At 35.1% G+C, this 12,592-nt stretch overlaps 1 protein-coding gene across 1 annotated transcript; it reads left to right on the top strand.

The window, feature by feature from the left end:
• The first annotated feature begins 9,428 nt into the window (after nucleotides 1–9,428).
• Nucleotides 9,429–12,235, top strand: LOC143537335 (uncharacterized). Its single transcript, XM_077031128.1, has 2 exons — nucleotides 9,429–10,147; nucleotides 11,275–12,235. The coding sequence occupies exons 1-2, from the start codon at nucleotides 9,584–9,586 to the stop codon at nucleotides 12,061–12,063; spliced, it is 1,353 nt and encodes a 450-aa protein (XP_076887243.1). The 5' UTR covers nucleotides 9,429–9,583; the 3' UTR covers nucleotides 12,064–12,235.
• The last annotated feature ends 357 nt before the right edge of the window (nucleotides 12,236–12,592 follow it).

Genomic DNA, 12,592 nt, shown 5'->3' on the forward strand with positions numbered 1-12,592 from the left:
AGGCTTATCTATAGGTTAAACAATCAAGACAACCCTAAATCCAAATCTTGGTAACTTGCTAAAACTAGAGCCAAAATAGTTTACGGCAGAAAAGGATTACGGCCAGCTACCTAGCTAGTGTATCTTCATTTGGTTTGCAGTTGGCTTTTTGGTCCAATGGCATTAGGATGATGGTTAAGGCTTGTGAATTTTGGATCTTAAGGTCTCAGGTTCGAATTTCTCACAGTGATGAGTTTCCTCCTTGATAGTGTTCCTGGGTAAGTCATGTCTAGAGTGTCAAAATCAGTATGAACGGCTGGCATCCCGTCTCGGTAAGGCTCGCTCAGGTATTGGGATGGTTACAAACATTGTTAAAAACTATTCTTCACTTGGTTTATTGTATCTGTATTTCTGGAGAATAAGAGATGTTATTGTGAACATCAAACATGAACCGATTAATGTTTATCAACAAACCAAAAGATGAAGCATGATTAGGAAAGAAAGTGCTGAAATGTTCTTACCATGTTTGGTTAATAAATCACTAGTTAAGGGTCAACTTTTTGGTACGTGGGTCAAACTATTGGAGGGTTAAAACTTAAACGTGTGGATCTTTTACAAACAGAAGAATGAAACAACTGCGAATTCGGCCTGCAATTGTTCTTTGTTGTCTTGCTCCACTATTAATATGTGATATTTGAAGTAATGACTAGACTTGTAATTAGTTTTTATACGATTGCGAACTTCCGGTTCATCGTTGCAACCTGATCCACTTGTTGTGGTGAGAAATTATAATTTTATAAAACAAAGAAGGAATGCAGGGGATGAATTTCTGCTTGCTTTCACAGCTCAGTTGGTTAGAGCACCCCTTTAGTGAGCTGGAGGTCTTGAGTTCAAATCTCAACGAAAGCAGTTTTGATAATATATATATTTTTTGTCTCGGGCAATATTGATTTGTGATGTTATGACTATAGAACTATAATCATATTCTTGGGTTATTTTAGATAACCATATGCAGCCACAATGTAGTGCACCCTTATCCATTTTTTGTGGTGGGAAATGATACTTTTATAAAATGAAAAAGAATGCAGGGAATGCATCACAACTTGCTTTCATAGTAAAATAACGTCAAAATTAGTACAATTTCACACCCCCCCCCCCTTCTCGAGCCCACACATATATACATTATATACGCATACTACAAACAGTGCGTAAGTGGCTTCAAATGAAAACCATTAGGAACCATTTTACTGATCGGTGAATATATGTGTTCATTAAAAAACACACTATACTATTTTGATGCTTCTACAATAGTATATTCACCACTAGTGAATGCACTGCAATTATTAATGATTAATAATGTACTCACCGGCACACGTGAATAAAATGGTTCTCATTTGAAACCACCCCTACATGTGTGTGTATATATAATTGTATAAATATAACTTTAATGCACTCCAATCACTTGTTACTTGCTTTTACGTTTAAATTATGTATCATTATATTTTCTTTAAACAGAAAGGATCATATATGTAGTTTTATATTAGACCATGAACTTAGCTTTCCTTATTTAGCATTGGGTTTGCTTCAAATTGGATCATGGCGCACCAGGGCTCAACCAACGACTTAATTTGCATATTGCAACAACGGTTTTTGACGACTTCACTGTCATTGTTAGGTTCGATGATCATTTTGGTATGTTCATCTTCATATGGTTCATGATTATGGTGATAGTTAAGAGCTAATCTTTTCTAATCAAGATCAAAGCTTTCTTGTATATATTTTGTTGGTAACCACGAAAAATGATAATTATTCCGTCCGTCACCTTTTTTGAATCCATCATTTGAACAAGGACTAAATATCCTCCTTCCCCAAAAAAAAGGAAAGGGGCTTTCCTATTTTATTCAGGAATCCGTTCTTCCTCATGAATCCCATTCGAGGACATGTAACGAGATACCGTAGTTATTATCTAGCACAAGCGGTTGTAACAACAGGCATTCAGGAAAGGGTTTTGACAAGTGGATTGGCGTGTTTTGACTTCTTTAAGCTCTGGAGGGTTAAACGTGTAGATCTTTTACAAACCCAATAATGAAACAACCCTGAATACGGCTTGCGCTTGTTTCTTGCCAATTGAACCATGCTTCCTTGTTCCATGTTATTATTGCAATAAGGAAACCGAGACTGATACTGATGAAGCAGCCCATCATATTAGACACTGTGAGCACATGAAATGGATAGGTTTGAACCTAGTTAGTTCAAGTTTTGACAATGTAGGCTAGTACACTTGATATTTGATGTTTGAAGTCATGGTTAGACTTGTTATCATCTTTTGGTGATGAACATGTAGTGTACCATTGCAACCTCATCCACTTGTGGTGGGAAATGATGGTTTTATAAAATGAAAAGGGGATGCAGGGTATGAATCTCAACTAGATTTAATAACTAAGATGGTTAGAGGAGATTCGCAATAAAACTGCATGCGCGCGCTGACTCGATTCACTGTTGTGTAGATGCAATAAACCGGAAAGGATGAAGAGGAGATTGATAGGTCGTTGTTGTGGAAGAAAGCAAGAGAACTAAAAACAGGAGGTTTCGACTCTAATGTCCAAGTGATTGTTGATAGAATTGTAAGTTTTTTTATTGATTGTATATTTTTATCTATTGATTTCTAATAAGTATAGTTTGGAAACATGATTCCCAATTACAGGATAAGCTTCAACAATGCGTATCAAAGTCAACTGGGTCAACAATAAGGTGAGTACTTAATTTCTTTAAATGGAAATTGAACTGCACGCGTTATTATCATATCTTATTTGAACTGCAGGCATACTAATCTGCACGCGCGTGCATATTTGAACTGATTGCTCACGTGTTGATCTGATCCGGGCTCGCGACCTGTTATGATCTGAGTGTTATTATGATCTACGGGCCGTTCTGATCTTGTATTATCATTCAATCATAATTCGTAACTTTGAATATGTTATTTTGTAGTGTCCAACTCAACCGGGAAATATAGAGTGCGGATATTATATCTTAAACTTCATGAAGGAGATAGTTCGTGACGGACTTGACATACTCGTCAATAACAATGTAAGTGTAATTTACTCTTTTATTGGTTTGTTTTGATCGAATATGTTTTGACCCGACCAAGTTTGTAACGTCTTTTTTTTTCTTCTTAGGTTGGTGGAGGCAAAGAGGTATACACGGATGCGGATCTTGACGCGGTTCGTGAAGAATGGGCAAGCTATGCGGTTCAGTTTGTTTTTCGAGAATGATTTCTTATATTGACTAAAAAAATATTTTTTGTAACGTTTTGATGTAGGATGCTTAATTAAGAAATGAAATGAAATGTTTATTTTGTATAATTGCGTCATTAATTTAAATACTAGAATGCATAATAATAATAGTAATAGTAAATAAATTTTTTTTAAAATTAATACCATGACTCGCAACTTTGCATGTCATAAATTACAGTCATAAATGAGGGTCATGATGTGCAAGTCATAAACGTGAATCATGAAATGTGAGTCATAAAGGCGAGTCATAAAATGTGAGTCATAAGTTATGACTCGCGGGTGTGAGTCATAATTGATTTATGACTGGGCTATCAATGACTCGCATTTGCAAGTCATCTGTACCCATTTATGACTCGCAATGCGAGTCATTAAAAGCGTTTTTTCTAGTAGTGAAGCTTGCTCTTTTAACTTTTAGATATGTTATTTGGGAAATTAATCAATGTGATGTGTTGGTTTATGTTTTGTTTGTAAGACCTTGGTGAGTAGGGGCGCATGTTCGAATCCGGGTTTAAGCAGGCGCCTTTGTTTTATTTCAAGTTTTTAAATAGATATATTACAATTATTATTATTATTATTATTACTACTCCGTATTATTATTATTATTTGTTAACACTTTGTCTATGGCTCGCATTTTACTAACACCCGGGTTTTACTTTACTGACTAAATAAATGATTTTTTTTCTATTTTAATTTTTTATATGTTAATCAACCGAACACACATTAGTGCGCCACCGCAAAGCGACGAGTATATAAACAGATCCGAGCTACCCGACGCGTTACGCCGGGTTAGTTCATACTAAATTACAAATTCTAGGATTACTCATACGACTCATTGGAATATATTTAGGATACTGATTAGAATAATACATAAAATCAACTTTGACCATATCTTTTAGTAATACTTAACGCCATCTAGTCATTTGCTTAATTCTCCTACGTATTCGATATTCTTTTGTTGAGCATCTATCAAGGATTATAAATAACTAACACAATGATTATACAAGATACACCAATTCAATGTTAAGTAGCTGACACCAATTGATAGTCAAAAGAATTGACTGAACACACGTAACAAGTTTACAATATTATGGATGCACCAAAGCATAACCCAACAAAGAACTTGATCATCTTACAAATAATTTGGCGCACCAGTGATGAAGAGCAAATTTACACTCTAAGCACTTAAAGATCATCCCGTGCTTCAATTCGTAATGGCACTTGATGCACGTGCCGTCGCTCGTAAGCCCTTGAACAAAGGCCAAGCGGTGTGAGTGACCTTTGATCTCAACTGTTCCTCCGAATTTGACATTGAGATACGGATAGACAGAGCTTTTCACATAATGCATGCCCTTAGCTTGCTCATATTGAAGTATAAAGGGCGTGCAAGAAGCATGCACGGATTGGGCACATGTAGTGCAATGATAGAACCATTTCCGATGGTCTAATTCATCCTCACATATTTCACAAAAGTACTCGCCGGGATGATTCTCCAGTGGACCATATCTTAGGCTCAAAGGATGTTCATCACACTTGTGCTTGATTACTCTAGGCAACAACAAAGCACACACTGCATGAATGTAAAAATCACAAGAGGCACAATGAAATCCCAACTCCTCGTACAACACAGAATTACAGGCATTACAACACACATTTGGTCGATCAATATAAGGTCTAATTACTTCTGATAAGAGATGATTTGGGTGTGCTTCATGCGTGATCTCTTTGGGCATGAATGCACAATTGATATCAACATAATAATTACACATTGTGCATCCATACGCGAAACCATTGGATGGTAAGTAGCAAATGGCACACTGGAACACACCGAAAAATGTACTTACTTTTGGTCGAAGAAAGAGAGTATGCTTATGATGGCGCGCGTCATCTTGCACTTGAGAGGGTAGATTGGTACACCATTCATGAAGAACAAAACAACACTTCCCGTCAACATATTGGCAACATATATAAAACGGCAGTGTCATGATTGGTTTCACACATCCATCACATAATAGTTGAACTCTTTTTATAGGGTCGTGAAGAGAAACGAAATTTTTACCAACCGATGTTTGCTTGTCAAAAAGGATGAGTGGGTGTTCATGGCATGAATGGTTGAGCAATTCATCATCATGTGGTCTATCAGTAAGCTCCTTTTGATAAGACATGTGACGCTTCAAAAGGTTGTCACCTTCATCGAGAAATGGGCAGTGGAGCAAATTCGGATGTTCGTCATCTTTATAATTTTTATAAGTTTTACCAAGGCCTAATGAATACTAAGATTGTCTTCACATGAACTAATAGAAAAAAAAAAGGAAGAGAGTGCTCACCTGCTGACATGAAGATGGACATAAATGGCTCTCTCTTTGAGGTTGCACAATCTACATGCACATAATATATGCACTTATCGCATTTATAAATCCATAAATGGGTATGGAACGATTCATTACAGAGTCTACAACTAGGATAGAGTTTAGATTCATATTCAGATCTCGGAAATGAATAAGCAAGGGTAAGTCGATGAGAATGAGTGAAAGACCCATTAGTACGATTTTGTATCAGTAACTTGGTAGGAAGAAAAGTGCAGTCTAGGTTGATATGGAACCAAGGACAAGTGTTGCACTGAAAGAATATCCCTTCATGTTTATTTCCGCAAGCTACACAATCTAATATGTTTTTGTTTCCGAACATTCGATCCAGTTGGTGAGGGTGACTAGGGTGGTTTATCTTCTGTTTTGACATAGTCGCACAGATTATGTCCATGTAATATTTGCAGTCAAAACAACAATAAAGATAAGAGATATTCGAAAACTTAAGATTGCAGACAAAACATTTATGACGATTATCATAAATCCTTGATGTATCATCAAGAAAAAGTTCGTGGCCAGGATGTAATGGGTGATTTTGGTGGATCTCGGGTAGTTCAGCACAAAATTTGTGCAATGAGTAGTCACAAGACCTGCACTTGTAGTAACACAAATGAAATGACCAGATTTGTTCCTCGCACATGTTGCATTGACCACCATGATGATGCTCTTCCTCCACCAAATCTTCTTCGTCTTCATCTTCATCTTCATCATTTTCCTTTCTGGGAATCGGTTGCAGTAGATGCACAAGGCAGAGCGGATGATCATGACTAAAGTGATGAAGTTGGTCGGTAAGAGCTACATCAATGAATTACTTATGTTAAGGCAAATCATTGAATCAAAATAATTTTATGATATCATGTAACCAAGTTCATGAAAGATTCACAAATTGTTCAGATATTAATGCCCTATACTAATTAAGTATAATAAATATGAACATAAAATTAATTTTGAGATTTCAGGTTATACGTTTATGTCAAACTAAGAAGATGTTTGAGTTGCATTAGAACTGTGGCCTTAGTCGTTACAGGAAGCGAATACTGTCGATACAGGTTAAGTTTGGTGCGGGACTAGAAATAAATCCAAAAGATAAATTTATAAATGCCCAAAACAATGTCAGCACGCACAGTGGTGGCTCATGGGACAGTGAATACAAGTTATGGCTTTAGGCCCATAATTAATTAAAGCATCCAAGTTCAAAACAAAAAAACATTATATATAGATATATTATAATAAGTTAAGTAAACTCAAAGTAATGTATTGGTGTGGTGATGGTGTTGGTTGTTATTAAAAAATAGGTTATGAGTTCAAAACTTTTATAACTAATTTTTTTTATTTCTTAACAATCGTCAAGAAAAGGCCACAAAATCTTGTTTCGATTTAGGCCTCCACATTCGTGAGCTAGCCCTGAGCACGCGTACAACTTATGATCAAAGTGACACAAATTCGGTCAGCTAGGTTCGGTATGTTATCGACACTAAAGCCAAAAAATAAATAAATAAAACCCCCTAATAATATTGTCAATCGTATAGCTTATGCAACAAAAAAATCATATATAAAACGGCGTTTATTCGGTCGGTAAAACCCATGCGTTGCGGCGCCCAAACAAAGCAAATTCGGTAAGTATCGATTAGGTTTGTTATGCTACCAGAACTAAACCAAAAGATAAACCCCTTACATTAACTTAGATTAAAGAAAATAAGAAAAAACTCAAATAAAATATTAAAAAATCTATACTGGCAATGGAATAAAAGGAAAGAAGACATACCAATTATACTGTCTGTCATCTCAATGTCTTTCTAATACCAATTATACTGCCTGGAACGAAGTTGAACCCGTCCTGAACATGCATCAATTAGTGGGGCTGAAAGGAGTTAAGAAGATAGCATTTCAGGGGATCATGTTCATCTCGTTGTGGATTATTTGGAAAGCTAGAAATGATCGCATATTTTCGGATAAAAAGTTGAAGGTTACGGAAGTGGTGGCGGAGATAAAATTCTGAGCTTTCTTTTGTTTAGATGTAGATATAAAAAAGGTTGTGTAGATTGGAATTCGTGGTGTAACTTTGAAGTGATGTATTAGGTTTTGCTTTGCCTCGGCTCTTTCTCCTTCTTGGAGTAGAGTTGGTGGCCGGTTGTTTATAAAAGTTATCTTTCAAAAAAAAAAGCAAATAGACACTAATGCTCAATATATAGGAAACGAAAGGAGAGGAATATGTTTGGTTACACGAAAGGAATTAAATAATTATTCCAAACTCAAAGTTTGGTTCATATATTCCTTACTTCCTGAACATGCATACATGAACTTTTTATTAGATTCAATCTTGGCTTGTATGGAAAGAAAGGAAAATAAAGTTAACTAGTTTGTAGGACTTTTGTGTTGCGAATGGACCGTTAAACCAAACTAGAAAATAGACGTAAAAACGTAAACCACCTCACAAATTTACTCACAAAAGATTATACCAGAACATAATAAATAGAAAATAGAAAATAATAACCAAGTGAAACGGTAAAAAACATTATTACGGAACGACAGTTTTTGCTTTAAAGGACAATGGTTTTTGATTCCGGCCGCTCAATTTGCTATATATTAACGTCGTTGGTGAGGATTTGTAAGGGGATAATATTATGCCTGGAACGAAGTTGAACCCGTCCTCGGGATAATATTATGCCTGGAACGAAGTTGAACCCGTCCTCGATTCTTAGATGGGCTTTTTTGCAAATAACCCAGCCATCACTAACCTTTTTACTCCTCCTGATTGTAGACGATTTTCTTGAAGTATACATGAATTGCATAGATCATTAAACGAAATGTACATTTATAATTTTGAACAAAACTTGTCATAGTCAAATAAACAGTCGATTTTCAAGATTAGTTAGTATTAGTCGATATAATATAGACTAGAAAACAGGATATTTGTGTCATTAAAGAAAAAAACAAAACTAACCATGTTGACCGTTTACTTTAAAAAATACTCTTCACTTTTATAGTTTTATTTGCAATAACAAGACACAAAATTGGCCCCCTCTTGAGTTGAATCAGTTGATATAGTCCAAGCCATGCTCTTTTAAGCTAAGCTTTAATAACTTTTAGGTTATTTTTTTAAATAAGTTTAAATTATTTCAAAATCTTAGTTACTGTTGTAAAAATTTAGTATTAAATTAATACTTCTAAAGCTTAATTTCTTAAATAACTTAAAAATTAAGCTTTGAATATTTTTTAAAATCTTAAATTTTACTTATTTTCAGCTTATATATATTTCAAAAAACTACGTTTTTAATTCTTTATAAAAATTGTTTAAATAATTTCAGGATTTTATAGTAAAGGTTTGGTTTTTAGAAAGTATTATAAAGACATAAGACATATCATTTATGTTTTTTATATTTTATATTTTTAATATTATAAATTTTTAATAGTGTTTGGAAGTGTAAGTACTCATTAGATAGCGTTTTATTGTCCATATTAACTCATTCATGAAGGAAGGAATGCTATGAATGAGGAAATTCATCGCTGTAAACAAAATCTCATTAAACCAGATTTTGAATATAAGATCGTAAGTATTTGAGCTTGAACCATCATCTTCATACACGCTCACCTCATGCCATTTTTTTTTATTGAAGTAACTTTCTTTTTAAAACTAAAAGTCAATGGTTAGTTTGGTCAAATGGTATTCTTGTAATTATTCTTTCTAGAAAACTGCAAAATAGTTGACTAGTTGGTAAGTTGTACCAATCATAAACTAGTGAGACTTGTTCAAAGAAGCCTCTGTTGGAACAAATTTTCCTACCCACATAAATTGACTGTAATAAAAAAACATAAATTAACTGGGGAAAAATTCAAAGTTAGACAACAAATTTTACAATTCAAGAGATATATTAAATACCAAATCTTTAGCTATATAAAACTTCTTCTTCTTTAAGATAATTTGTGTTTTCTGCATAATTTAGAAAAATGGATAAACTTCTTTATGAAGCATCAATGGAAGGAAATCTAACAGTTTTACAAATGTTGCTTCAAAAGGATCCACTAATTCTTGATAAAGTTACACTAAACCAACAAGATGACATGCCTCTACATATTGCATCAATGCTTGGACACATAGACTTTGTCAATGAGATATTAACCCGAAATCCAAAACTTTCTCTTGAACGCGATTCACAAAGACGCTTGCCGCTTCATATAGCATCAGCTAAAGGCCATGTTGATATTGTTAAGGCGTTGTTATCGGTTAACCCTGAGATGTGTAGCACGCGTGATCGTGATGGGAGGAACGTGCTTCATGTTGCAGCCATTAAAGGACGGTGTGAAGTTGTGAAAGTGTTGGTGAAAGCTCAACCTCATGCAACTAGAGCCATGGTGCAGCAGGAGACTATTTTGCATTTGTGTGTGAAGTATAACCAGCTTGAGGTTTTGAAAATTTTGGTAGAGCCTGTGGGTGATCATGAGTTTGTAAACACTAAAGATGCCGATGGTAATACGATACTACACCTAGCTGTTGCTGACAAACAAATTGAGGTATGCAATGTTTATTCAACTTTCCTTAAATTCATTACATGGAGGTTTTAGTCCAATCGAACACAATTTTTGTGAGAACTTGCAGAATTAAAGTAAATAATTACTTTTACAATCTTAAATTTTCTTTTAGATAACAAAATGTTTGAAATGCAATGTTTAATCATCTTTCTTGAAATTCAACCAAAAAAATAGGTATATTGGTTTTTATTAATCCCAAGTATCGCCTTTTGTTCGTTGTCGGTCCCAATTAACGAATTGGCTGATGACAGTCCAACTTTTAACGTATTTGTTCCCAACGGTCCACGACTAACAGAATCCTAACACCGTTAGTTGCAGGTCACCGGAAAAGCGTGTTTTTGCCAGGAAACTCACATTTTTCCCCGGGAAACTCAACACTTTTGTCCCAAACATTTATAACTTTGTATCGGGTTTTTAGGAACCTTTTCTAGTAAAAAAAACCCTAATTATTGAGGTTCCCGGAACCCTAGAACCATCGTCGCAAACGGTTGGTGGGGCCCAAGTGGTGGAGTTTGGTTGGTGATGGTGGCGGTGTTCGGATGGCGAATTCTGGAAAAAAAATGTGACTTTTCCAAAATAACGTTTTTCCGGCGACCTGCAACTAACGGTGTTAGGATTCCGTTAGTTGCGGACTTTTGGAACAAATGCATTAAAAGTTGGGACCGTCAGCAGCCAATTCGTTAGCTGGGACCGACAGAGACTAAAAAGTGATAATTGACACCAATAAAAACCAATATACCAAAAAAATATATGAAAGAGTTATATATAGATACTACACATGTGTAAGGCATCCTACATATGTGTAGGTAAATGTTTATATTTAAGAAAATATATAAACAAACTAGTTTGATGGTTTTTAACTTTTTATATCCATAACATACACATTTGTATCTAAGAACTACAAAACTTAAAAATACAAAGCATTGATAAAAGAAAAAAAAATTGAACGATTCGGATTTGTTCTTTTTCTTCTCACAATAATTTAGTATTTTGTAATGAATTTTTCTCTATGTTTAGTAACATGCTATATTGCTATGCATTTTATTTTAGCATTTTTGGTAAAATGTATACAATTTAGACCAACCTATCCTATGTTGAACATTTGTTAGACTGTACACTTCTTGGTATTGTATACAACAATAGAAGTGAATGCATCAAACACAAATGGGGAAACACCCATGGATATATTGGCTCAAGGTCCTAAAGACATAAAAGATCAACAAATCCTACGGTGTCTAACACGTGCAGGAGTAACCGAGGCGAAAAATAAAAACTTGTTTGAACAAATTCCTATAAATCCCAGCAGCCAAAATATTGGGCTTGGCAACATGAAGTATCATAAGAAACCACACTTAAAGACGGACTCGAAGAACAATGATGATTGGTTAGACAAGAAGCGAAACACTTTGATGGTTGTGGCATCATTGATAGCAACCATGGCCTTTCAAGCCGGCACTAATCCTCCAAGTGGTGTTTGGCAAGACAACTCAATCGCACAAGCGGGATCCGCTGTCATGGTATACAATCATCCGAGGTTATACCATACATTCTTAGTTTGCAACACGATCGGCTTTGTTTCAACTCTTAGCATCATCTTGTTGCTTATTAGTGGACTACCCTTTTTGAGGCATAAGGTTTTCTTGTGGGTTCTAATGGTTATTATGTGGATTGCGACGGCATCTATGTCACTCAGTTATTTGGTTGCCATATCGGTTTTGACACCAAAACCCGAGGCACAGACATTTAAGAATGTGGTAAACGGTATCGTGTTGGTTTGGATTGGCTTGATGACTTTACTCGTTGGAGGACACGCGATCCGGCTAATGGAAATATTCCAAAAGTTGCCTTCCTCTAGAAAGAAGGCCATGTTAAGTCCAATTATCTTACACCATACTTAAAGTTAACTTTCAGCATTTAGCCATGAAACCCTCATATGTATGGGTGACATGATGATACATAAAAAGGTTATTTATTGTGTTACATATACTTAAGAGGTGGTTGTAGGTTACAGTCCTCTATGTGTAGAACTATTTAGCTTAGCTTATACTACAAGCAACTCTGGCTCTTGCTGATACAAACTAAAGTATCCATTGTTACTCGGTGATGCAAAGCGGAAGAAATAAAATGATAACAGAGAAATAGATCTCAAAGAAGATGTATTGAATTCTGAATGCTTAAACCATTACAATGGGGGTCCTTTATAAAGGGGATTTTATAAATTTGGAAGGTTTGTCAAGTTTTCGAACTTACAAAATAAATATCGAATACGAAAATTAAGACATTAAATAAAAAACCCAAACTAAAAATCATCAAGAAACCGCGTAAAACTAAATTTGAAAATTATTAAATGTTGCGAGAAATGGGGGAAAGTCTTCTTTGGTGAATTGGAGGCATACTGCTTGGCCGAACCACCACAGTAATAGGCTT

This window comes from Bidens hawaiensis, unplaced genomic scaffold (genome assembly GCF_021521415.1).
Source record: "Bidens hawaiensis isolate Kalapana, Puna unplaced genomic scaffold, B.hawaiensis_p1.1 tig00000780_1, whole genome shotgun sequence".
Classification (NCBI taxonomy): Eukaryota; Viridiplantae; Streptophyta; class Magnoliopsida; order Asterales; family Asteraceae; genus Bidens; species Bidens hawaiensis.